This window comes from Nannobrachium achirus, assembly GCF_963921795.1.
Source record: "Nannobrachium achirus genome assembly, chromosome: 18".
Classification (NCBI taxonomy): domain Eukaryota; kingdom Metazoa; phylum Chordata; class Actinopteri; order Myctophiformes; family Myctophidae; genus Nannobrachium; species Nannobrachium achirus.
Window position 1 is genome coordinate 49263471 of NC_137825.1, and position 25534 is coordinate 49289004.

Here is a 25534-nt window from a genome sequence, read left to right on the forward strand (position 1 = left end):
AAAAAGACGTCAAGAGACGTCATTGGCACTAACATGCTTTAGAAAGAAGGGTGAGGCGGGAGAGACTGGCATGGGAACATATTAGCACCGTGGGTAGCGTTATGAGTATTCCATGAAGACTTCATACATTGCCTATTACTTAAAGGGATATTTCACTTAAAAAAAAAATCACACCCGTGTGAACTGAGCGGTGGTCGTGGAGGCTGTGCAACAGCACTACTGGGTGGGTGCAGCGGGGTTAGTGTGCTTTACAATGCTGTAGTTTCTTCACACACTCTAATTTATTTGACCCTAAAACATTCAGTTTGTTAATAATAATAATAATACTTGACCACACATGCTGACCCACCCTTCCCCCCTGTCTGTGTGTGTGTGTGTGTGTGTGTGTGTGTGTGTGTGTGTGTGTGTGTGTGTGTGTGTGTGTGTGTGTGTGTGTGTGTGTGTGTGTGTGTGTGTGTGTGTGTGTGTGTGTGTGTGTGTGTGTGTGTGTGTGTGTGTGTGTGTGTGTGTGTGTGTGTGTGTGTGTGTGTGTGTGTGTGTGTGTGTGTGTGTGTGTGTGTGAACAACAGCGCCCCTCCCTTAACATGTGTGGTCAGAAAAGGTACTGCAGCCTTGAGGCTACATACAGACACGGACGGACGGCCGGACACACACACGGCCACGTATAGGAGACGGTGTGACCACCGCTCAAAAACACGTTTGGAAATGTTATCGGCTAATCAGGCTTTTGTGAAAACCCTGGACAGATTTTAAGTTGTTTGGTTCAGTATTTAGTTATTTAATATTTATTGTATCAGACCTGTATCAGACCTGCCTATACAAATCCATAGTAACTTCAAACTTTAACCATGATAGATTCATTGAAAACACCCGTTCTTTTTTCTGGTGACTCATACTACCCCCCTAATGCGTGAGCTGGCCGTGTTTTTTCGAAAACTTTTTTTCATTTATTTCTATTTATTTTTTATTGTATTACATCTGTTTCATTTCCCCAAAAGATTATTAAAAATAAATGAAAAAACATATCATACTTGGCCAGCTCACGTATTAGGAGGGTAGTATGAGTCACCAGAAAAAAAGAACGGGTGCTCTATATACTGAATCAAGCAACTTGAAATCTGTCCAGGGTGTTCACAAAAGCCTGTTGAGATGATAAAATGACCAAACGTGAAATATCCCTTTAATATTTGCCAGACCCATGAAATGGGTAGGCCTACATAAGCAAATGTCGGTCCGGGTTTTCTATATAAAGGGTATATATGATGATGACATGATGATGACATGCCTACAAAAGGCATGATGTCATAAATGATGATGACAGACAGGGGGTCTGGCACAACCAGGTTGACCTGGTCTAGTTTTACTCTAAAAGGTGTCACACAATGCAAAAAAAGAAAAGAAAATAGGCCTACAGCTTAGTGCCAAACCACACACACATTTGATTTCAAAAGTATTGTAATAATAGATCAAAATGACCAGTCAGTTCAGACCTGAGAGGTCTTTGGCCAAGGCCCATGAGACGTCTTAGCAATGTGACTTGCAACTATAAGTGTCCCTGAGAGGCTAATTACAACCTCCTATAAATAAAAAGTGTTGATGGCAGTCTCATCAGAAAATATGAGGTTGTGGCGAGGATAATTTTAGCTCGCTATTTTTCCACAGCCAGCTACATAATATACTGGCATCTTGGTAAACATGGAAAAAGATATGGGCTAGTGTCTAATTAATCACATCTTAGTGTAAAAAAGTACCCTTTTAAAGAAGTGTGTGTGTGTGTGTGTGTGTGTGTGTGTGTGTGTGTGTGTGTGTGTGTGTGTGTGTGTGTGTGTGTGTGTGTGTGTGTGTGTGTGTGTGTGTGTGTGTGTGTGTGTGTGTGTGTGTGTGTGTGTGTGTGTGTGTGTGTGTGTGTGTGTGTGTGTGTGTGTGTGTGTGTGTGGGGGCTGGGCAATATATCAAAGATGTATCGATATCAAGGTATCAACATGCGAGGTATACATATCGACGAAGAAGGCTTGAAATTAGGTACTGGTATATCTGTCAAATTCACGTAGCACATGCAAAAAAAGCAGTCTACTGTATCTGTAACCATGTGTGGTTATTTCAATAAAACAATTGTTAGAAAATGTAAATTAATGTCTTTATTCTATGTGTACTGTGCAGTGTGTGTGCATGCATATATGGGTTAGGCAGGCAGTGGACCTAAAGCAGAAAAACATTAAAAACTATGTATAGGCATTAGGCCTATAATGCAATTGTTTTTACTAATATTGTGAGTACTATCGAATATCGAAGGTTTTCCTAATATCGCTGTGTGTGTGTGTGTGTGTGTGTGTGTGTGTGTGTGTGTGTGTGTGTGTGTGTGTGTGTGTGTGTGTGTGTGTGTGTGTGTGTGTGTGTGTGTGTGTGTGTGTGTGTGTGTGTGTGTGTGTGTGTGTGTGTGTGTGTGTGTGTGTGTGTGTGTGTGTGTGTGTGTGTGTACTTGGCTGAGGGTTTGATCTCCTGGCCGTTCTTCAGCCATTTGACTTGGACGTTGGGATCAACCACCTCGCAGGTCAAAACAATCTTCTTGCCCTTCTCCACTGAGTAGCAGGACTCCAGCCTCTTCAGGAACGCTGAGGGCGCAGACGGACAGCACAAATAGATTAGGCTCTCGTGTAGCCGGCATTCGCACAAATGTACGCCTCATCTGTTAGATCCTTTCTTTATTTACTCTCGGTTCCTCTCTCGTCTTGTCGCCTTCACGTCTGAGTGTTGTTTTAAGTTAGTTAAACCAACTCCCAACTCTCAGAGGAACTCTCAGTTTAGCCTAGTAAACTGACTCCTCCTGCCTTCTGATTCGAATTATCCAGAAAGGAGAGTCTGGTTTACAAGGCAACTCTTTAGTGTAGCTGCCATCAGAGTGAGATGGGCGTTTTGGTTATTTAATAAGGGCGTTTTGGTTATTTAATAAGTTCAAGTTCAAAATGTTTTTATTTTTTTTCTATTTATTATGAAAACATTTTTAAATTGTTTAACTAGCCGATCTATACATCGTCACGTTGTGAGCTTGTAGATTGGCTATTTGAAGTATTATTATTATTATTATTTTTTTTTTGTAAATAGTAAAAAAAGGGCAAAGAAGTGAGGGGTAAGGCATGGACAAAAATAGAGCCCAGCAATCTCTGTTCTGGGGGGGACACCTCCAGCTTGTAACAAGCAAGGCACATTTGTTGAAGTGAAAGTGCTGTTTAAGAAGAATTCAAGACCTAGTGTAAGTTTCCCCCAAAGTGAATGCTATACCAATGAGGTAAGAATTACAAGAAATGTAACAAAAACATGAAAATATAGATAAAGTAAAGAAAAATGCTGCCAAAAAGGTCTCTATTTGGAAGGATGACAACATGAATGACCAAACAGCACTATTTTCATTAACAGGGAAGGTCCCGGATCCAATCAAATAGGTGGGGGAACATGTTCCCCCTCAAATTAACCCATTTAGGCCTAGAATTATTGAATGCTTTAACCAGTGAAAAATAGCTGATATACAAGCTCACAGCGCGGCACCGAGTGCCGCGCTGCGAGCTTGTAGATCTGCTATTTCTGAAAAAGTCGTGAAAATTAGTGCAAATCTTTAAATATATATGTATTTTTAAAGCGAACGTTTGTAACTCCAATTTTGCTTCTGGGTGGTCCCTGGAACTAAACATTCTCCACCGCCCATGTCTTGTATTCTCCATGGTTCCTAATCCCAAGCCCACCCTACCCTCCATTGGCTTGATTTCAACAGCTTTCATCTTCTTCAGACGTTTGAGCATGCCCCTCAGGTCGGTGATGCCATACTCAAAGGCGATCTTCTCATAGTCGTTGGGATGGGCGCTCTTAAGCAGCTCCCACACGTCAATCTGTTCCACTTCCGCTTGGGGTTTCTTCTTCCTGTTTGTCAAGGAAAAGAGGCCTTTGAATTGGGGGGGTTTTGCAAAGTGTTGATTTTGGACAGGACATTTTGATTTGTTATAGTCATAGTCTTTTGAATGAAATTTAATTTACTTTTAGTCACATTTAGTCATCTGAAAAGTTTGTTTTAGTCTAATTTTAGTCGGCTGAATACCATAAGATTTTAGTCGACTAAATCTACAGTTGATTTTGTCGACAAAAAATATATTTTGGCAGGCTGTGATGGTGTCGCTGATTTTACACTCGGTTGCATGAAGAAAATAGCCGAACTACAAGGTCACATACAACACATCACAATGTAGATCTGCTATTTTCAGAGCGCAACACCCGAGCGCAATCAAACATAAAATCAAGTCTTTAGTTCTACCGGCCTCTTCTCCACTAGTCCCTCCCTAACTTTTTTGTCATCATAGCTTAGTTTTTATTTAGTCCTTTTTCTAGCCCTAGTTAGGGCTGTCACGATATGACATTTTACATGACGATTAATTGTCACTCAAATAATTGGCGATTAACGATTTAATTGTGTATTTGTCGTTGATAATTACATTTCTGTTTGGCTTTTAGGCTTTGAAGTTGCATATGGTAGATATGACACATAACCTAAATATACAAATACATTACGGACATATTTGACAACTTACTACTTAAAAAATAACATTGATAGTGGAAATAGCCGATCTACAAGCTCACAACGCGTCTGTTGTGAGCTTGTAGATCTGCTATTTCCACTATTTCTGACATTTTTCAACATTCACGATTATGACGATTATGACAAAATAATTGCGATAATGTCAAATAATCACGAATAGACGATTATGTAATAATTGTGACAGCCCTAGCCCTAATTTTCTTCAGTAAAAAAAAAGGCAGTCGACAGACATTTGTCGTATAGCTTTAGCATAGATTTAGAAATCAACACCGCGAGCGATACGACAATGCTTAATACTTTTGAAACCAATATCTTAGTTCTTCTCACTTCTTTGCAGCCTTCAGCAAAGCACTGAAGTCCAGATCTCCGTCGTCCTCCCCGCCATCTCTGGGTTTGGAAACAGACAGGGTGTCGGGTGTCAGCTTAATGGAGATCAAACATACAATATCTACAGCACGCGAGACGGTGCCAAGGACAGTAACATATCACATCCCCCCATGTGCTGAAAGATACAACTGCACAAATGCACTTGCACGCTTTAAAATAGGCTATAAACGAAGGCACATTTGTCGGGGTGAAACAGCCCAGCAAGCACGGTTGACGTCTCGATTGTAGTCGGATCTGGCCTAGAATATCACCCGATTTCAACCAACATAAATCCTGCCCACGAAAACGGACGTCCTGGATTAATCAGAGAGGGTCCGATCAAGGCCGGATAAATATCATAACTAGTCAGATATGTCCCAGAATATAACCGTATATGCTCATATTAGAACTAACATTACAAACAATAACAATAATCCTATAGTCCATATGACGTCCTGGTAATGAAGTCAAGATCATCCCCATATGGGCTGTGATCTGGCCTAGTTCTGAACGTCACCGGAGTCACCGGAGGACATTATCATAACGTCATCGTGACATCATTTGGCTTGCAGGGACTAAATTAAGTTGATTTAATTTCAGCAATAATTGTTTTCGAGATGAAAAGTATGTGTGTCATTTACAACTTAACCAAAATGTTAATGCTAGTCTTTCCTTTCTTCACGTTATAAAATGAAAGGTAGCTAGTATTTGACTGCTGGATCAGTACGCACGAGCACGCCAAGGTTATTATAGTAAACTAAAACTATGTAAAAAACGAAAACTAGAATGGAAAAACATTGTTGTTAACTGAAAAAAAAAAAAAAAAACTAAGCTTAAAAAAAAAACTAAAACTAACTGAAACGGTATTGTGTGTTTACAAAACTAACTAAAATAAACTAAAATGATAGAGAAAATCTCCTTAGTTTTCATCTTTGTCAATTTATTTTGGATGGAGGTCAAAGAGAGAAGTTCTATGTCTCAACATTCCTGCCTGCCACTCTCCACAATATGATGTTTTGTTGATCTTCTATTAGACAATACTTTTTTCCGTAGCTTTTTTAATCTCACCCCTGACAAATAGCCCATATTAGGTAAAAGACTAAAACTAACACTAAAACTAATCAAAACCAAACTAAAACTATAAGCATTTTCAAAAATAAAAACGAAACGAAACTAGCAACCCAACTTTAAAAACGAATTAAAACTAAACTGTAATTGAAAGCAAAACCTCAAAACTAATAAAAATAAAAACGAATGGAAAAATAAAAACTATTATAACCTTGATCAGTACGCACGAGCACGCACACACATGGCGGTGTGAATAGCAAAAACACACAGTAAATTCATAGTGCACTTACGCCCTCTTGAAGGCGGCCAAATCATCCACTGCTGGCTTCACTTCAGTTGCAGCTGGAAAGACAGAGTTTGCGTTGAACACATGATATGGCTAAATGGCAGTGGCGGAAGTAGATTTATTTAAGTACTGTACTTAAAGGAGTAGTTCACCACTTTTCAACCTGTCTTCATATAATAGGTCCTCACTAATAGTCAGGTTCGCTGTGTTAATAAAGGTTTATTCGTTGGATTTTTTTGGAGATTTGTAAAACTATACATTTTTGGAATCTTCAGAGCATGGGGAATCCAAAAATCTTTGTTTGCATTTGCACAGACACCTGCAAAGCCTCCATTTTGGACGTTCAAAATGGCCGACATATAAATACACAATTTGTGCTATCTTGGCTTCTAGACAACCTAGAAACGTAATTAAACATGCTAATCCTATGTTTTCTGGGTCAAGGAATCAAATGAATGAATTATGGATGTAAAATGTTCTGGACCCCCACCCCTTTCTGGGGGTTATCTATTTTGGGACCTCCCAGAACAGTACGCTAGCCAGTTAATATCCGATTTTCATAATATTAGAGTTGTTTTGTTTTAAAACATCCCGAGTTCATTTATTAGACTTTTAAAGCAGCCAGAATAACCTTTCTGACTTTTGGTTGGGGTCTTTCCTCACCTGGGACCCCCTAGACAGACCCCTGTCTAGGGGTCTGTCTCAGTAATCGCTCTGCTACTGCTCCAGAACAATGTTAAATTAGATCATAATTGAAGCATAAAAGTTGTTGTAGCTGGGCTCTGAAAACAAAAATGAGTAGTAGCAAATACCACGGGTCTTCCACAGGGGGTCCGGGACCCCTGCTGGGTCCTCAGAGTTACTACAGGGGGCCCGCCAATCTTGATGGGATCTTTTTTTTTTCACATTTGAAACTGAAACTTTGAATGTTTTTATGTATCCTGGGTTTATTGCGGCCATAGGTCGCAGTTTGCGACCATAGGTCACAGTTTACTATCAGAACCGTCACATCTTGACCCTATCTATCTGTCTGTCTGGACGGGTAACGCTTTTTTGTTGATTAACTCTCACACTCTGGCATCCCGCTCTGACATCACTGATGTCAGGGGAACCAAATCCCCTTTATGCCCATATATGGAGATCCCTGTGATGCCAGGGGAACCATAAAAGGACAACTAGGTAGTCATCCGGCAACAGCTCACAGCTGTGAAGCCGGGAGGAGTTCAGATTGACAATCAGGTTCACAGGAGGGGAGGGTGCGAGCAAAGTGTGGTAGAACAGGGGAAGGGCAAGGGCCAGACCCAGAATTTGACATAATGAAAGTATTGCAACTTCTCACTTGTGCAGACTAACGTGTCCATTTATTGCACTGCACTCACACTGACAACACAACACACACACACACACACAACACACCTCTTTGTTATTGTCACCCCAAAACCCTCACCCTGTCCTCTTAAAAAGCCCATGCTGCAATTATGCCCAAAAAGATTCACTACAATGCAGTCATTTCAGACATGCAGGATCTATTGTCTTCATCATTGTCATCTTTAATGTCCAACCTAATAGTGTTGACACAGTCTCCACCATGGAGTGAAAGGCAGGTTACTTGAGCAGCTGCACCGTCCCTTGCAGCCATATTTGATGAGCTCAAGTACTGCCTTTGGAGCAGGGAGGGCAAGACACCTGACTGGAACATACCCTCCACTCTCTGAATTCCATCTATTTTCTTCGATTGGTGGAAGCTCAGGGCAATTTGTCAGGTATGATTTATCCTGCATTGTGACGTAGTTGGCACGGATGTGGTAGCAGTGCAGCACGAGTTGGAGGTAGCATCTCACCCTCAGTTCTTTGACAGAAATAGTTCCCATCTGAGTAATCGCAGGGTTGTTGGACCTTTTGAACTGTAAACATGGCATGCAAAATGCTCTAATGACTGCAATGTTGATGGAAGCTCACCAATAATAAGAAGCTCAGGAGGAATGGAACCCTTTAAGGTCCTTGAAGTGGTTAATGACTTGGTCATCATCACCAGGCTTCAAGTAGGCATTGACCCATGACTTTTTGGAGATTCCAACAAAATTCTCTTCCCCAGCCAGCACCAGAAAAATCTTGTAGGCCAAGGAACCCTTGACATTTGTGACATCCAATAACTTGAACTTGCTTGAATATGTGTGTGTGCACTTCCACAAAATCATGTCCCTTGATGAAGGTATCGTATTATGATGCCTACTTTGTCATACCTGACAAATTGCCCCAAGCTTCGATCAATCGAAGAAAATAGATGGCATTTAGAGAGTGGAGGGAATGTTCCAGTCAGGTGTCTTGCCCTCCAGTACTTGAGCCCATCACATTTGGCTGCAAAGCAGGTTGCACTCCTCCCTGCAAATGCTATGGTGGAGACTGTCAACACATATGTCTTGCAAATTAGGGAGGACATGTACAGTATTTTAGTGAATCTCTTTGGGCATAATTGACCGACGATTAACAAAGATGTGTGTGTGTGTGTGTGTGTGTGTGTGTGTGTGTGTGTGTGTGTGTGTGTGTGTGTGTGTGTGTGTGTGTGTGTGTGTGTGTGTGTGTGTGTGTGTGTGTGTGTGTGTGTGTGTGTGTGTGTGTGTGTGTGTGTGTGTGTGTGTGTGTGTGTGTGTGTGTGTGTGTGTGCAATAAATGGACACGTTAGTCTGCACACCCAAAGTGAGAAGTTGCAATACCTTAATCCCTGCAGTAACACCTGTCAACCATAACTGTCTAACACAAAAATGTATAAATAATACTGACAATACTAATAAATCATCGAAGTAAAATACATGAACCCAGGATACATAAAAACATACATAAAAAAGAAAATCCTTTCCCATTAAGATTTGGTGGGCCCCCTGTAGTAACTATGAGGACCCCCCAAGGGTCCCGGACCCCCTGAGGAAGACCTCTGGTATTTTGCTTTCTCATTTTTGTTTTCAGAGCCCAGCTACAACAACTTTTATGCTTCAATTATGATCTAATTTAACACTGTTCTGGAGCAGGAGCAGAGCGATTACTGTGATAGGATCATGGGTCTGTCTAGGGGGTCCCAGGTGAGGAAAGACCCCAACCAAAAGTCAGAACGGTTATTCTGGCTGCTTTAAAAGTCTAATGAATCAACTCAGGATGTTTTAAAACCTACAAAACTCTAATATTATGAAAAAGACATTAACTGGCTAGCGTACTGTTCTGGGAGGTCCCAAAATAGATAACCCCAAGAAAGGGGGTGGGGGTCCGGAACATTTTACACCCATCATTTACTCAGTCGATTCCTTGACCCAGAAAACATAGGATTGGCATGTTTAATTAAGTTTCTAGGTTGTCTAGAAGCCAAGAAAGCACAAATTATTTATTTTATGTCGGCCATTTTGAACGTCCAAAATGGCAGCTTTGCAGGTGTCTGTGCAAATGCAAACAAAGATTTTTGGATTCCCCATGGTCTGAAGATTCCAGAAATGTATAGTTTTACTAATCTCCAAAAAAATCCAACACAAATACATAGTGGACCTGACTATAATGTTCATAATAAAATAGCACAATTTGTTTCTATTCAGTCTGGGTCTCATAGGAGAGCTGTCAAATCCTTCCTACCGGTGACATCATCGTTTGACAAAAAATAAATTAAATAATATTTTTGAAAAGAAAAAAAAAAAAATATATATATATATATATATATATATATATATATATATATATATTATCACGAGAACAATGGCTTCCACTTTAACATTGCAACTTTTTCAGGAATAGAAAGCCTGCAGTTTCTATTAGCTTCCCATTGATGATGTCACCGGTAGGAAGGATTTGACCCACCCACAGCTCTCCTATGAGACCCAAACTGAGTAGATTTTTTTTTGATATTTTATCATGAACATTAGTGAGGACCTATTATATGAAGATAGGTTGAAAAGTGGTGGAGTGTCCCTTTAAGTACAATTTTGAGGTATTTCTACTTTACTTTACTAATATTCTTTTGCTTCTACTCCACTATGTCTCGGATCCAAATATTGTACCCTGCTACCTTTGAAAACGTTAGTTACTACTATAGTTACTTTGCATATAAATTATTAAATATTAATCCATGTTAGCCATATTTTATACCTAGGCAATTTGAAATTAGCCGATCTACAACAGCTTGTCGATCTGCTATTTTCAAACATGTTGTACTTTTACTCAAGTACATTTTGAATTCTGGACTTTTACTTGTAGTAGAGTATTTCTATATTTACTTATGTATAGGCCGCCTATACATAAGTAAAGAATGTGAGTATAGCCTATACTTTTTCCACCACTGGCTAAATGTGTGCAAGGCAACTGACAACTCTCCATGCACCCGAGGCGTCAGCCCTGCAGTGTTTGCCTCCACTCACCCTCCACGGAGATCTCGAAGGTGCAGCTGTCGCACTTGTCTTTCGCCGTCACCTCGCACCTGTAGCCGCCGGCATCGCCGGGGACCGCCTTGACAATCTTCAACTCGTAAGTATAGATCTTTGAGGAGGGTTAGGTTGGTTAGCAGCTGTTAACATGTACATTTGTACACACTTAAGATTGTGAGTGCAGCAGTCTTCATCTCAATTCACTAATTCACTTATACAGTACGACACCTTAGTGTTTCTGTCGTAGGTCTCCTTGAACTGGAAGTGTTTCCCGGCCTTGCTGCCAAGGTCCATCCACTTCCCCTTCAGCCACTTCATGACAGGCTTCCTCACCAGAGTGGTGGAGTCCACCTTGATTGAGATTGTGACATCCTTGCCTGTTGCGCACAAACGTATGTGATATAACTACATAACCAGTAAGACTCCCTAATCGGGAGATAAGCGATCGTCAGGTCGCATACAAAAACTTTAGAAGGCAATCGTAGCCAATCAGGAGGGAATCAATATAACATAATGTTGATGACATGACTTTAGAGATACTGTGTACCGCTTAGCGTGATTTTAGGCCAAAATCTGTAGGAGCAGTGTCCAAAAATGTGTTTTGCAAAAATGGGCCTGATGGAGGCGCTAGAGAGGGCCATGTGAGAAATCAGGGCTGGAGGTTGTGATTTGCCATCCAAGGAGTGTGTGTGCAAAGTTTGGCATGGATAGGGCCAACGGTGCCAGACATAGAGTAGGGGCAAAAGTGTGACGTGGCGGACGGACGGACGGACGGACGGACAGACAGACAGACGGTGGATCCTTTCATAGTAACTTGCGACCTGGCGGGCTCAATCAATCAACTGGCATGATGAATCACTAAGTCAGTGTCATATTATAATAAGTTAGCTACAGTAATTATCACTCCACTGGGTTGTTTGCTAATTGTCGATTTCTCACCTGCTACGACTGAGATGTTGGCTTCAGGTTTGTCCAGGAAAATCCCGGAAAGCGTAGTCGCTCCCTCTGAAAGGTGGAACAGAAGCTGTCATTTCAGTCTTTTTCTCTTCCATGGAAGATGCCCATTAGACCACGTGTAGAAACATGCTCACATACTATAGGACAACAAGTCATATTGTAGTAATGGACAAAACAAAAAAAATGCTCTTAAAGTTGTCGTTGAGAGTATACATGGAGGATGTATTCAACACTAGAACATATAGGGGGAAAAAACCTTTGTCAAACGTATGCACACAGACGCAGATTATCAAACATTGGAACAACCAAACAAAGAACCAACATTAGGTCGAACTGGTGAGAAGGACATCAGGCAATTAAATACAGACATGACCATATATGCCTCAAAATCAACCAGGTTGGGAATGTGGATCAACAGGGACCATATCTTTCTTGCTATAGTAGCTCACGTGTCTCCGAAAAAGTCAGCTTGTTAGATTCCATGATGTGTTCGTTATTGATACTGGATCCGGCCAGTGAATCTTTAAAGAATGATAACAATTTTTCTAATCTCTCAAATACAGCAATTGGTCTCTTCGTGATGACGTTGAATGAATCTTGTACGGTATTTTCTTTTTCAAAGTTGAACCTGTAGAGACGTGGATCGGGGTGTACTTTGGGGGAGTAACATAATGTAGAACGTTGATCATATGATCGGAGAAGGGCAGAGTCCTCGCGGTGCAGTGGCGAGACAGGTTGGATTAGGCTGAATATTGTCGGTTGTGTGAGTTTTGAGACCAGTGTGCTATGCAGGATTGTGCAACGGCATAGGCCTACTGCCAAGTTTCATTTTAATTTCATTTCAAATCATTAGGATTTTACTGATGCGGCTTATTGATGCTGATAGCTATTTACATTCTACTCGAATTTGCTGAGAAAAAGAGTGCTAGTCAGTTAACAATGCGATCATCCTTCTCCGGCTTATGAGAACACTGGCTAATCTGGGTTATGGGATTTAGACCATCAGCTCGCCTTTTAAAATGCACCTGTCCCTCCAATGTAATGGGATGTAGTAGTAGTAGTAGTAGGCCATCTACCAGCTAACATAGCATCTTTCTTTAGAATCTTTCTTTAGAATCTTTAGAATCTTTCTTTCTACAGTCCCAGAATAATTACACAATAAGCTGAAAATGTGACAGCTTTGCTAGTAAAAACTCCACCGTTTTCGACACACACAGTAGCCAACACCACCTAATACTGTGTTGGCTATGTGTGTAATGTGCGTACTGTGTGAACAAACAGGGACAGAATAAAAGTAGGCCGTACACGTACACTAATGAATCGATTGGGGATGCCATTTTTTTCTCAGAAAGAAATTTTAAATAGCAACTTGCTAAACTGGGTATAATTCATATGCGTGTAAGACCTGTGTTCGTTAAACACACTGGAATGAATTGACTATCAATTCCGATGGCAGCACAGTTTTTCCAGATTTTGGTTCTGACCGGTCGTTCTCTCTAACCACCCCTATACCCAAGAGTAAATCCTCACTGTCAGAAACCTTGTATCTCCAAGTTTCAAATTTGTACGTTTTTTTGCGAGGCTGTCAAACAAAAGTAGTGGTGCGAGGCGTTGTGTGCTTGTAGATCGGCTGTTTTCACTAGTTTAGTTAATTTTTTTAAATGATAAAAACGAACGGTTTTGGACATACAAGGTTTCCACCCGACAACGACGAAATGTTCAGAGTCGTCAGCGACAAACCTGCGTTACCTCAAACAGACTGCCAGGTGCAGACCATGTCAAATTAGCTTGGGAGGAAATTACAAGTGCATTTGGCCGATGAGAAGAGTAAGAAACGCTTGAATAATGTCCAGCTATGAGTGCTACTAGGGTCCCAATAGCGCCCGGGGATATTCTGAAATGCCACAACATGGTGGCATAACACAGACTGTAGACTACTATGATGTGGTTTTGATTTTGGACAAGAATAGAATGCACGCCTCGTTACGTTTTGTCCGGGTAGGTGGCTGGGTGCCATACATTGTGGACGTCAACCACACTGAAATGACACACTTCTCCCCCAGCATTGGCACTTTGTGACTCATTAAAATACTTGCAGTCGAGGAGAAATCGCCACTGCACCCGAGGAAATTGTTAATTTGCACGTGTGCTGCCCGCTGGCCTCACAGCAGTGAGTTGGTCCCAAACTAGGGCCTACGATCATCATCATCATAACCTTTATTTATGCTCGGAATTACAATTGAATTTTCAATGTAGCCGAGACAACAACGCAGAACACAACAATCGACAGGCAGAGTCATTCACATACAGCAAAGTCAAATACATGAATCAGAAGACAGAAAACACTCAAAAACCAAACAATCTTAATATCGTAGCTATCACTTTTCCTCATGTGTGACTATTAAGATTTAACCACCACAAATCTACATACCTGTATATACTGTGGGGTAGGTCGTTCATCACATACAATTGTGAGAATTTATTTTCATTTAGAGATGGGACGATAATCATTATTGTTTATCGTGATTAAAAAAAACACTCAATAATCGCATTGTGGAGAAGTAATCGTGAAATGATCCTCCGTCATGCACTGGGATCAATTCACCTTTTATATGCTGAGCTGCGTATCCGGTACCATTTAAAACTTCTATAATTATTCAAACAGATCTGTAAATAACGTACTAGACTTTTTTTCACACTCTACCAAATCTCTACCGATCTACAACAAGCTCACAACGTGTTGCGACCCCGACACGTTGTGAGCTTGTAGATCGTTAGAGATTTGGTAGAGTTAGAGATTTGCTATTTTATGGCAAACATTCCGCCCCAAAGATAATGGATGTTGGGGATATTTTCATTATACGCGATATCGTAAATCACAATTTCTTTGGTCACAATAATCGTGACGTGAAACTTTCATATCATCCCATCCCTACTGTGACCCAGAGACCTTTAACGCACTTATCCCTCTATGAGACAACTTTATGCCAACAGCAAACTTCTCCATGTCCTTGGCTCAAGGCACAAAAATAAACGGTGGAATGCAATCATGCATCAACAAAGACAAGTGGATAGGAAAGTAGTGTGCTGTCGCCATAAACAAGCAAAGGTTCCAAGGATATTCAGAACATAATGGGCGGGACAAGGCAGATAGAGCCTGCTGGTTGGTCAGTCAGGGACCAACCAGAAGGCTGACAAAGGGTCAATTAGGAGACTGTACCCCATACAGTGATTTTCGGCAATTTCAAAACTGAACACAATGCGTCACATCGTGTATCATGAGCAAAAAACTAAGTAAAATATAACCAGTAAGACTCCCTAATCGGGAGATAAGCGACCGTCAGGTCGCAGCGGGATTTTAGGCCAAAATGTGTAGGAGAAGTGTCCAAAAATGTATTTGTAAAAATCGGCCTGATGGTGGCGCTATATGGGACAGATGCATGTTGATGAGATGAGTGTAGCCATTCTGTGTACCGATTTGCGTGATTTTAGGGCAAAATCTGTTGGAGCAGTGTCCAAAAATGTGTTTGAAAAAATCAGCCTGATGGTGGCGCTATATGGGACAGATCCATGTTGATGACATCAGTGTAGACATGCTGTGTAGCGATTTGCGTGATTATATTTGCATCGCAAAGTACAGTATCCTTCCCAAATAAACCAAGATTGAGAATCTTGGCCTGATGGTCTTTCAGTTATGTACTGTACTGTACAGTATGCATACTAATGCAACGGTCATCTCTATGCACGGTCTTGCCGCCCACTGCATAGAAATGCACACAGTTGGACACAAGTCAAGACATCCAACTTACACATCTATCCATATTTGCACATAATGCTGCAATAAACACCACACAGAATACAATACTGCAAGACCTCATTTACAAGTCACTCATAGAAAAAAAAAAACGGTGTACTGGGACTTGACAAACACATTCAATCATTCAGAAGCATTCAACACATACAAACACACACACACACAAAAGGCCTCTGCAATTCACATAAACAGTGTGCTATAGCCTATAACATCCACGAGAAAAGAAAAAGAAAACATCAGACCAATCCAAACAAGAATTATGACACTATTTCAATTGTCATCAACATACAATAAAATGCATTTCATGACATAATCGCCATGCAATATATACATAATCATACCCCCACACTGTGTCGCCAGCTATCTCTTACCATACTCCTCAACACAAGTCGTATCAGCTGAGAAGAATACAACCCCAGTTCAACATATGGAAGGATAGCAATTAATTGTTATATATATTGCCACAAGATAAAACAAAGGAAAATAATAATAATAATAATACAAAAAACAATTAATTATTATATCAACGTAATCAGAGAAGTGGGGAGGGAAAGTGAGTACAAGTAACTCCACTTTTATAGACGAATTTATTTCGGTTCGGCTCTGTTCAAACTACAATACGTCATTCAGAGTTTCGGGGGCGGGTACCGTCATTCATTTCGGCTGTTTGGTGCTGCCGAGATTTTTTGACTCCCCGAACCGAACTGAAATAAATGTGGTTCTAAGGGCGCTTTTCGACCGGCAAAGAACCGGTTCTGGTTCTTTCTCCCACCTATGGGATGAACCAGAGGTGAGCTTTTCCACCGAGAACTAGAGTTGGTTCCGAAGCGTAAAAGTTGGTTCTGAACGAGAACCACAAAATCCTTGGTTCCTCTGGGTCAATCTGGTTCAATCTGGTGGAAACGCAAGCCGGTTCGCGGCCAGTTCGCAAGAACGAACCAACCATCTGAGATCCAAAGTATCCACTTTACCCCTACTATTTCTGATTACGTTGGCCTATTATTCAGGCCTCTTGTACATTGGCCCACACACCTTGGTGTATAAGCCTTTAGTCAAGAGCTCAGACCTTTACAATATATTATTTAATTATTATACCACACATGAAAATACTTTCAAAACGGTTTTTACTCATGGTAGAAGTAAGAACACAACTGTTAAAAAAAAGAGAACATCTTTTGATTACTGTATTTTCCATCATCAGACATGGGACAAATGATTTGCAATGTTTCTTCTGCTGGACTGACGTTTGTTTGGTCCAAGGGGGAACCAATTCACCCTTTGTCAAGTCCCGCCCGTTGTCCCACCCCTCTTCACACCCATTGGTTGCTGTGTCTTGGTGGGACACTCGGTGGGACACTCCATGCACTACCATTTTAATTCGGTTGCTTCGTATTGTTATTCTGTGTGTTCAATTCTAATTTTAAACTTGGTTTCATTAAAACGGAGCTGCTCAGTGGCTGTATAGTGACTCTGCATGTTTTTAAATGTTTTTATTTCTCCAAAAATTATGTTTTAGCAAATTCAATACAAAAAGGCGGAACCAGGGCGGGACAAGGCAGATAGAGCCTGCTGGTTGGTCAGTCAGGGACCAACCAGAAGGCTGACAAAGGGTCAATTAGGAGACTGTACCCCATACAGTGATTTTGGGCAATTTCAAAACTGAACACAATGCGTCACATCGCGTATCATGAGCAAAAAACTAAGTAAAATATAACCAGTAAGACTCCCTAATCGGGAGATAAGCGACCGTCAGGTCGCAGCGTGATTTTAGGTCAAAATGTGTAGAAGTGTCCAAAAATGTATTTGTAAAAATCGGCCTGATGGTGGCGCTATATGGGACAGATGCATGTTGATGAGATGAGTGTAGCCATTCTGTGTACCGATTTGCGTGATTTTAGGGCAAAATCTGTAGGAGCAGTGTCCAAAAATGTGTTTGAAAAAATCGGCCTGATGGTGGCGCTATATGGGACAGATCCATGTTGATGACATCAGTGTAGACATGCTGTGTAGCGATTTGCGTGATTATAGGGCAAAATTTGTAGGAGCAGTGTCCAAAAATGTGTTAAAAAAAATCGCCTGAAGGTGGCGCTAAATGGGACAGATCCATGTTGATGAGATGAGTGTAGACATACTGTGTACCGATTTGCGTGATTTTAGGGCAAAAGTTGTAGGAGCAGTGTCCAAAAATGTGTTTTTCAAGAATCGGCCTCATGGTGGCGCTAGAAGAGGGCCATGTGAGAATTGATGGGTGGAGGTTGTGGTTTGGCAGGCAAGGAGTATGTGTGCCAAATTTGGCATGGATCGGGGCAACGGTTGCGGAGATATGAGCAGGGCAAAAGTGTGACGTGTGACGGACGGACAGACGGACAGACGGACAGCCGGTGGAGGTTTTGGTAGTAAGTGCGCCCTGACGGTCGCAAAAAGATTACATGGAGATAGAAGGTGCCTGCCCAGTTCTAGCAGCGATATTTCACTGTGTTATTAAAAGAATATCTTAAACAATCCTCAGGGTATTTTATAGAGTCAAGGGCCCCTAGGCTAGGGTATGAGGAATTGTTTGGTCTAGTCATTACTAATTTTGGAAGGAACAACATAATATCCCTTTATTTACAATATAAAATGACAAACTGCATGCCAGAGGCGTCAATTGGGTATGGCAGGCTATGGCAGCTGCTTCAGGGGGAAATAACAAAATGCACTTTTCATCGTGCCTGTTGCTAAGGTACGGCAACATGACTGGTGTCGCGCGTACAAGACACCAGTCATGTTGCCGTACCTTAGCTTTTGCCGAACTGACGCCACTGCTGCATGCGTTTGTTTTCAGCTGTTATTACCGTAATCTCATGCTTTTTGTGAATTTGGCAACAGCCAGCTTTTCTCAGCACACCTCCAAAAAGATTTGTGTGTCAAGGACATTTAAAAAAAAAAGTGTCTTGGGCACTGATGACATTTTGATGAAAACATAACCGCTCAAAATGATTTACTGTAGACGGTTGTTGGCCGTGTCGTCACCCTATACGAGGTTGGGTCGCGCAAACAACGCGACCTTGACTTACAGTACGTGTAGTCAAACGCATTGCTGTCGGGCAGAAACCTCGCATCTCCAGACTTCAACCTTTTTTGCGTTTTTCTTTTTGTACATTAATGCCCTGCTGTACAGTACTTCGTCAAGCTTGTAGATCTGCTATTTTCTGTAGTTTTTTGCGGGGTGGTGGTGGTGGTGGTGGTGGCGGCAGGTAAGTGTGTCAGTGGGTTTTTTGTATTACCAAGGGCTTGAGACTAATAATAACTACATTGCAGCCGTTGGACATACCGGGTTTCCACCGGACGGCGATGACATGCATATAATTTATGTGTGTGTGTGTATGTATGCCTGTACCCTGCATTTTAAACGAGTCATGATATCATAGGTAACTCGGGCCTGCTACAGTGGCGGCAGGCAGCAGCTGTTCCTTCCTTTAGGCATGCTACACATGAACCACGGCTCTGGTTCAAGGCGAGAAGAGCCTCTTTGTTCTACGTATAGCTACACCCGAGGGACGGGAACAAAAAGGGTAAGAGAGTGTCAGGAGCTCGCATTGCAAAGTTGTGCAGCGCTCTGCTTTATGGAAAAACAAATTCCTGCGTTCACCCAAGGAAGCCCCGTTGGTGGGCAGAATTTGTCGCCGTCACAAATCTCGTACTGTAGCCTAGCGCAGCGTTTCTCAAACGTTCATATCTCAAGCTATTCCCCTTTACTCTGACAGTGTATTAATGTTTTTTTTTGTACACTGTCAGAGTTACAGACTTGTATGAGTCAATTTAGACCCCTTTAAAGGAACCCACAAAGTCCCTGGAATCCACTTTGAGAACCACTGGCCTCGAAGTACCAATTTGGCAACTGGCTGACAATGAGCGATACTCTGACATTGAGTCACAGTACCAATGTCATGTACTGTAGGCCTAATGTGAATATTTATCTTGCATTGCATACAATACTATGTGTACTTTGTCAATCTTTCTATCTGCCCCCCCCCCCCAGTTTGGGAACCACCACTGGGTGAAAAGAGAGATTATTGGACGTATATGGGAATATTATATGATTACTTTTTTACCTGTATACTGGGCATGTACCCACATTATTGGAAGTTTTCAGTTCAGGAGATTTGCAGGCATATTCCCCTGTTATAAAAAAATATATACTATATTTTAGTGAAGCCTGCTTTATGGAACTTGAATCTTGGTCAACACAAAGGTTCAGTCAAACATTGAAGCACTGCAGATAAGACATTGCCCCAGGTCTGCGACATTCTAGTCATATTATTTGGCATCCTGTCCAACTCAGAAAACCACATTTAAACATGGAGTAAGACGTTAACGGACAACGCAGGCCATGCTCTCATTGGGGGGGGGGGACATTTTGCTTTGTACTCTTACCATACTCTCCATCTGAATATTCTGCGGACAAGCAAGGAAGCAAATGAACTGGAAAAAGCAGCTTGACAGACAATACGGTATGACTTTGCACAGGACAGACATGTATATATGAAGTATGCACAGTAACAGTGAAGCTTGATAACAAACACTGCCGCAAGCATGCCACACATTGAGCACACAAAGGACAAACTACGTTATAGAACTAAATCATGCGACGTCAAACGAAAAAAGGGCAACCATCTGTTGCACTCATTAGGTCAACCGCCATTGTCTTCATTTTTGTCATTTTGTAGGCCTAGTGCCGTGCAAAAACTAGCACATTAAAGCAATTAAATAAATCAATAAAAACAACAACACACTGGTAACAGAATTAAACACACTGTATTATCGTTGTAGACTTGGAAGTACAACAGTGAAGTCAAGTTTCAGGACAAAAATGCATTGATTAAACGTTTGGTTCAAACATATATTAAATATATGTCCATTAGTTTCATAAAAAAAAAAACACAGCATATTAAGGCGCCCAAGTGTTAAATCATGAAATATCTGTTTCATAACAATATTTGTGTTTGCTGACGTAAAGCCTGCACACTCTCTTTTTGTCTTTTTATGGGAGAGACTACTGGCAGTGTCGTTGGCAGTGATCATTATCACTGGACACACAGACGGACCCTTTTATAGACGGCTAGACCCCACTGGAAATGTGGGACTGAGTTACTAGGAGGGGCCTTAATTATTTTATACTTGAGCTATTGAAAAATAGCAGATATACAAGCTCACAGCGCGGCACCGAGTGCCGCGCTGCGAGCTTGTAGATCTGCTATTTTTGAAAACTTTGAATATATGTATTTCTTAAGCGAACATTTGTAACTCAAATTTTGATTCTGGGAGGTCACTGGAACTAAATATTTTGAGATGGGGGTCCGTGGCCAAATACATATCATTTTGGGGGTCCTTCAGATGAAAAGGTTTGAGCACCACTGACATAGAAACATAGGTTTTTCAAAAGAAAATCACGATTTTTCAAAAACAGCAGCTCTACAAGCTCGCAGCACGGCACTCGGTGCCACGCTGTGAGCTTGTATATCTGCCAGTTTTCAATAGTTAAAGCACACAATGATGCATAATAATGCGTTCCCAGTCTAAATGGGTTAAACCCCCTAGCCCTATGAAGAACATTCATGGGGGGCAGGCAGTGAATCCTTGTAGCCAGGGCCCAGAATTTGGTGCGGCACTCCTCATGACAACACTATCTAGCCTACAGTGCTGTGTATAAGTCTTGCTGAGTGAAGAGAGAGGAACTAAACCCCTTTCTTCCACAGATTCAGCATATCTTGCTGGAGGAGCAGCCACATTACACATGACAGTCGTGTTGCCATGGTGGCAAACAAACACATCTGTGAGCAGGGGTGTCGCACCAAATTCTGGGCCCTGGGTACAAGGATTCACTGTGGGGCCCCTGTGCTTTAACTATTGAAAAATAGCAGATATACAAGCTCACAGCGCGGCACCGAGTGCCGCGCTGTGAGCTTGTAGATCTGCTATTTTTGAAAAATCATGACAATCTTTGAATATTTCAAATCCTTCTAAGGTTTTTTTGAAAAACCTATGTTTCGATGTCAGTGGAGCTCAAACCTTTTCATCTGCAGGACCCCCAAAATGGTATGTATTTGGCCACGGGCCCCCATCTCAAAATATTTAGTTCCAGGGACCCCCCCAGAAGGAAAAATTTGAGTTACAAATGTTTGCTTAAAAAATACATATATTCAAAGATTTGCACACATTTTCACGACTTTTCAAAAATAGCAGATCTACAAGCTCGCAGCGCGGCACTCGGTGCCGCGCTGTGAGCTTGTATATCTGCTATTTTTCAATAGCTAAAGTATAAAATAATTAAGGCCCCTCCAACACCTTGGGCCCTAGTAACTCAGTCCCACTTTCCTAGCCCTTGTGACGCCCCTGTCTGTGAGCCGAACTGAGACGACGTGTGGTTGGGAGGTGACAGCCTGGCAGCTGAATAATAAAACGTGGCTAATAAACTAACTTTGAAGTCATCTGAAGATGCTGTTGTGACAATATTTACATGATTCATCTGGTCTTATTTACTAGATTAGCTATTAGGACGGTGTCAAACCTTTTTAATTTCAAGGACCACTATCGGGCCTGGAATTTCACCATTTTATGAGAATATTTAGGTCAATTTTTGGAGGCACAAAGGCCAAATGCCAGGGCAGGAAGGCCATCAAATAAAACAAGATTTTAGTCCATTGAAATAATTAATTGAATTTAAGGGTTAAATGTAACATGTAGAATATCTGCTGTGAAATAAATAAATGGGTATTTACAATCTGATGCTCAGCCCTGCACAAATCAAAGATACCGGATTGGTTTAAAGATGGGGGCTCAACAAGACACTGGTGTCTACATGACAAGAAAGACACTGGTGTCTACATATTGACAAGACAGAGACAGAGGAGAAAGTAGTCAGCTGGGCTGGGGCATTAAGGCCACTGTGGCCTCTCGGCATGCAGTTTTTTGGAGGGGCCCAAGGCCAAACTGCGGGGCAACGATGGCCATGGCATTCATGGCCTCCCTGAAATTCCTGTCCTGACACCTATAACTCTAGTTACATACCTGTAAGGGTCTACCACAATATGTTTAATAGAAAGACGTGCATGCCTATTTGCGTATTTATGATGGCATACTATATCATACCTTCTAAATACCCTGGTATACCATCATACCTTGATACAGCCCAAGCCTACAGTGCACTGAACAAACCCATATACTGACAAACTTTAAACATGTTCTGAATTGAAATGTTTAAAACGTACATGCACGGATATCAGTTTCACACATTCTCGAACCATGTATACACGTCACTCTGTGAATACATTTAGTACAAAGGTAGATTAAATCAGTCCAGTAGGCATACAGCTCTAGCTTACCTTCTTCTGCAGTTCCATCAGCTAAAGAAAACGAGTGACAATTAGCTTTGAGACGCCAACGTTAGAGCCGTTTCAGTTGTAAATGATGTAGCAGACGAATGCAGTACAGCATTTGTTTCCTCACACTAAGTGGGCCCTTACCATCTGTTTCTCCTGTGCCTTCAGCTGAGCAAATAAATATAGTTATTAACTGGGTGAATGGAGAAGGATAAACGTGACACCAACTTTCATCATTACAGTATAACACACAGACAAAGACCTCTGCAGATAAACCCAAATACAAAGTGCACTTCCCACAACACATCACATGCCTTTCAGCACAGCATAAAAAAACATAATGGTAAACAATAGCAAAAATGTCATTTCAGTTTTGGAAATTGCATCCAGCGGCAACCGTGGCAGGATAACTAACTAAACCAACAAAACAGATTTCCATACAGATGTCAGGAACATACAGGGTATTATGACAATATCACATGAACACACCATATCTCTTTACAGTCTAAAATCATACATGCCAAAGAAATACATTCATTGTCTATCCATCAGCAGTCGACGACAAAAGTGAAAGAAACACAAGTCCATGTACTGAAATTCGTCGACACACATAATATATGCAGACAAGCACATAATAAGTGCCATACGAAGAATGTGTTTACTTAAGTTATTTTCATCATAGATTATGAGATAACTCCCAATGTAACACAATATAATTCTTGCCCTCTTCCGTAGGGGCTTCGTCAGCTAAAACAAGTAAAGTAAACTTTAAACTGGCCAAAAATAAAACACACACTTAACCTCACTTTACCATTGGCCAAATAGTCTTTTGTCAGTTTCAAGTTGATAGCTAGGGGTGAATAATGTAATATTTTGCCCACCTGGATTCATATTAAATATTTCCTCTGTTCAGTCTAACAATGCCTTTATAGGATAGTATAACGTTTATACTATCCAGACTCCTTCAACATCAGGTTAAACTAAACACAAACTCTAAATACCAAACGGGAAACACTGTGTGAATCGATACACTGAATGAGACCAAGTCAGGCACTTCTGCAACAAAATGTATAGTGGATTTGAATTGCAAACAACTAATGGAAAAGAACAAACACACACCCAATACCACACGTCACACGACTAACCCTGTGAACGAATACACACTTCTGCAACTAAAATGATAAGTGTATTTTAATTGTAAACTAATGGTGATGAAGAAACGCACACTCAACACCACACGTGATGTTACACGGCTACCACCGTGAATGAATACAAGCTTCTGCAACTACAATTATATAGTGTTCTTAAAGGACAACTTTAGTTTTTTACAACAAGGGTTCATATTTTAGATTGTAATTAAAGCATTATATAAGATGAGTGTTAAAATGATTTCATTTACTTCTTTCTATTGTTTTAGAGCAGGGGTCTTCAACAGGGGGTCCGCGACCCCTAGGGGGTCCGCGGAGGTACTGCAGGGGGTCCGCGAAATTATAGCTTAAAAAAAAAAAAAAAAATCAAAAAATGTTTTTTTTTTTTTTTACATTTATGTTAAAAAATAAATCATGATTCTATCCATTTTGAATAGCTTGAATGCATGATTACTATGCAATTGACAGATTGTTGATATTATTGACATTGGTTCTCAGTTAATAAGTAGTATGTTTAGAAATGGTAGTGGTACAGCCCACCCTGCTCGCTGTAACTTGTACATGTTTAAAATAAAAAAAATATGTCATAGCCCCGACCCCCCCACCCTACGAGGTGGTAGGGGGTCCCTGCTCCATCTCCCCATCAGTTTGGGGGTCCCCGGCCTGAAAACGTTGAAGACCCCTGTTTTAGAGATTCTTATTTCAGTGGTTTGGGGCATGCATACAAGTGGCAAAATATGTCATTTTACACAGAATAAGCCAATTTCCAAGATACAACGCAACCAACCTTTCATGGTTGGATGTGACTTATGGGGGCTAGTAGTGTTACTGTAAATAGCAATAAAGAAACTGCTGGCTTATTGTGTCTAAAAAGACATATTTAGCCACTTGTATGCATGCCCCATGTGTACGCATGCCCCACATTTTAGCACGGTAAACACAATAAAACAATAGAACGAAGCAAATGAAAACATTTTAACACTCACTTTTTCTTTTCTCTAACTACAATCTAAAATATGAACCCTTTTTGTAAAAAAACAAAGTTGTCCTTTAATTGTAAACAACTAATGAAAAATACGCACAATCAATACCACACCAAGTATCCCTGAATATGACCTAAAGTCACGCCAAAACAGAGCACGTGCCCTTACCCGGCTCGGCTTTCACTTCTGCAACTTCTGCAACAAAATGTATAGTGGATTTGAATTGCAAACAACGAATGGAAAAGAACAAACACACACTTATTTAATACCACACGTCACACCGGTACACATGAATACTGTACATACCATTTCTGCAACTACATTTATAGTGTATTTAATGGAGAAGTAAAAGAAAAGGCACACTCAATATCTGACCAATTGACACCAAAACAGACATCATGCGCTTACCCGCCTTGGCTTTCTCTTCTGCAACTTCTGCAACTAAAACGATTGTGTACTTTAATTGTAAACTAAATGCAGAAGAAAAAAAGCACACTCAATACCACACGCCACACGACTAACCCTGTGAACGAATACACACTTCTGCAACTAAAATGATAGTGTATTTT

General features: G+C 41.0%; 1 protein-coding gene across 1 annotated transcript in view; it reads right to left on the reverse strand.

The window, feature by feature from the left end:
• LOC308303161 (myosin-binding protein C, fast-type-like) overlaps nucleotides 1-25534 on the reverse strand; it is a gene marked incomplete at both ends in the record, with an annotated part of 112870 nt that overhangs the window by 36436 nt on the left and 50900 nt on the right. The window contains 7 exons of the mRNA XM_080747484.1: nucleotides 2480-2612; nucleotides 3743-3912; nucleotides 4910-4969; nucleotides 6307-6358; nucleotides 10697-10814; nucleotides 10931-11079; nucleotides 11642-11707. Of these exons, the coding sequence (XP_080603610.1) occupies nucleotides 2480-2612; nucleotides 3743-3912; nucleotides 4910-4969; nucleotides 6307-6358; nucleotides 10697-10814; nucleotides 10931-11079; nucleotides 11642-11707 (748 nt within the window). The remainder of the gene's footprint in view (nucleotides 1-2479; nucleotides 2613-3742; nucleotides 3913-4909; nucleotides 4970-6306; nucleotides 6359-10696; nucleotides 10815-10930; nucleotides 11080-11641; nucleotides 11708-25534) is intronic.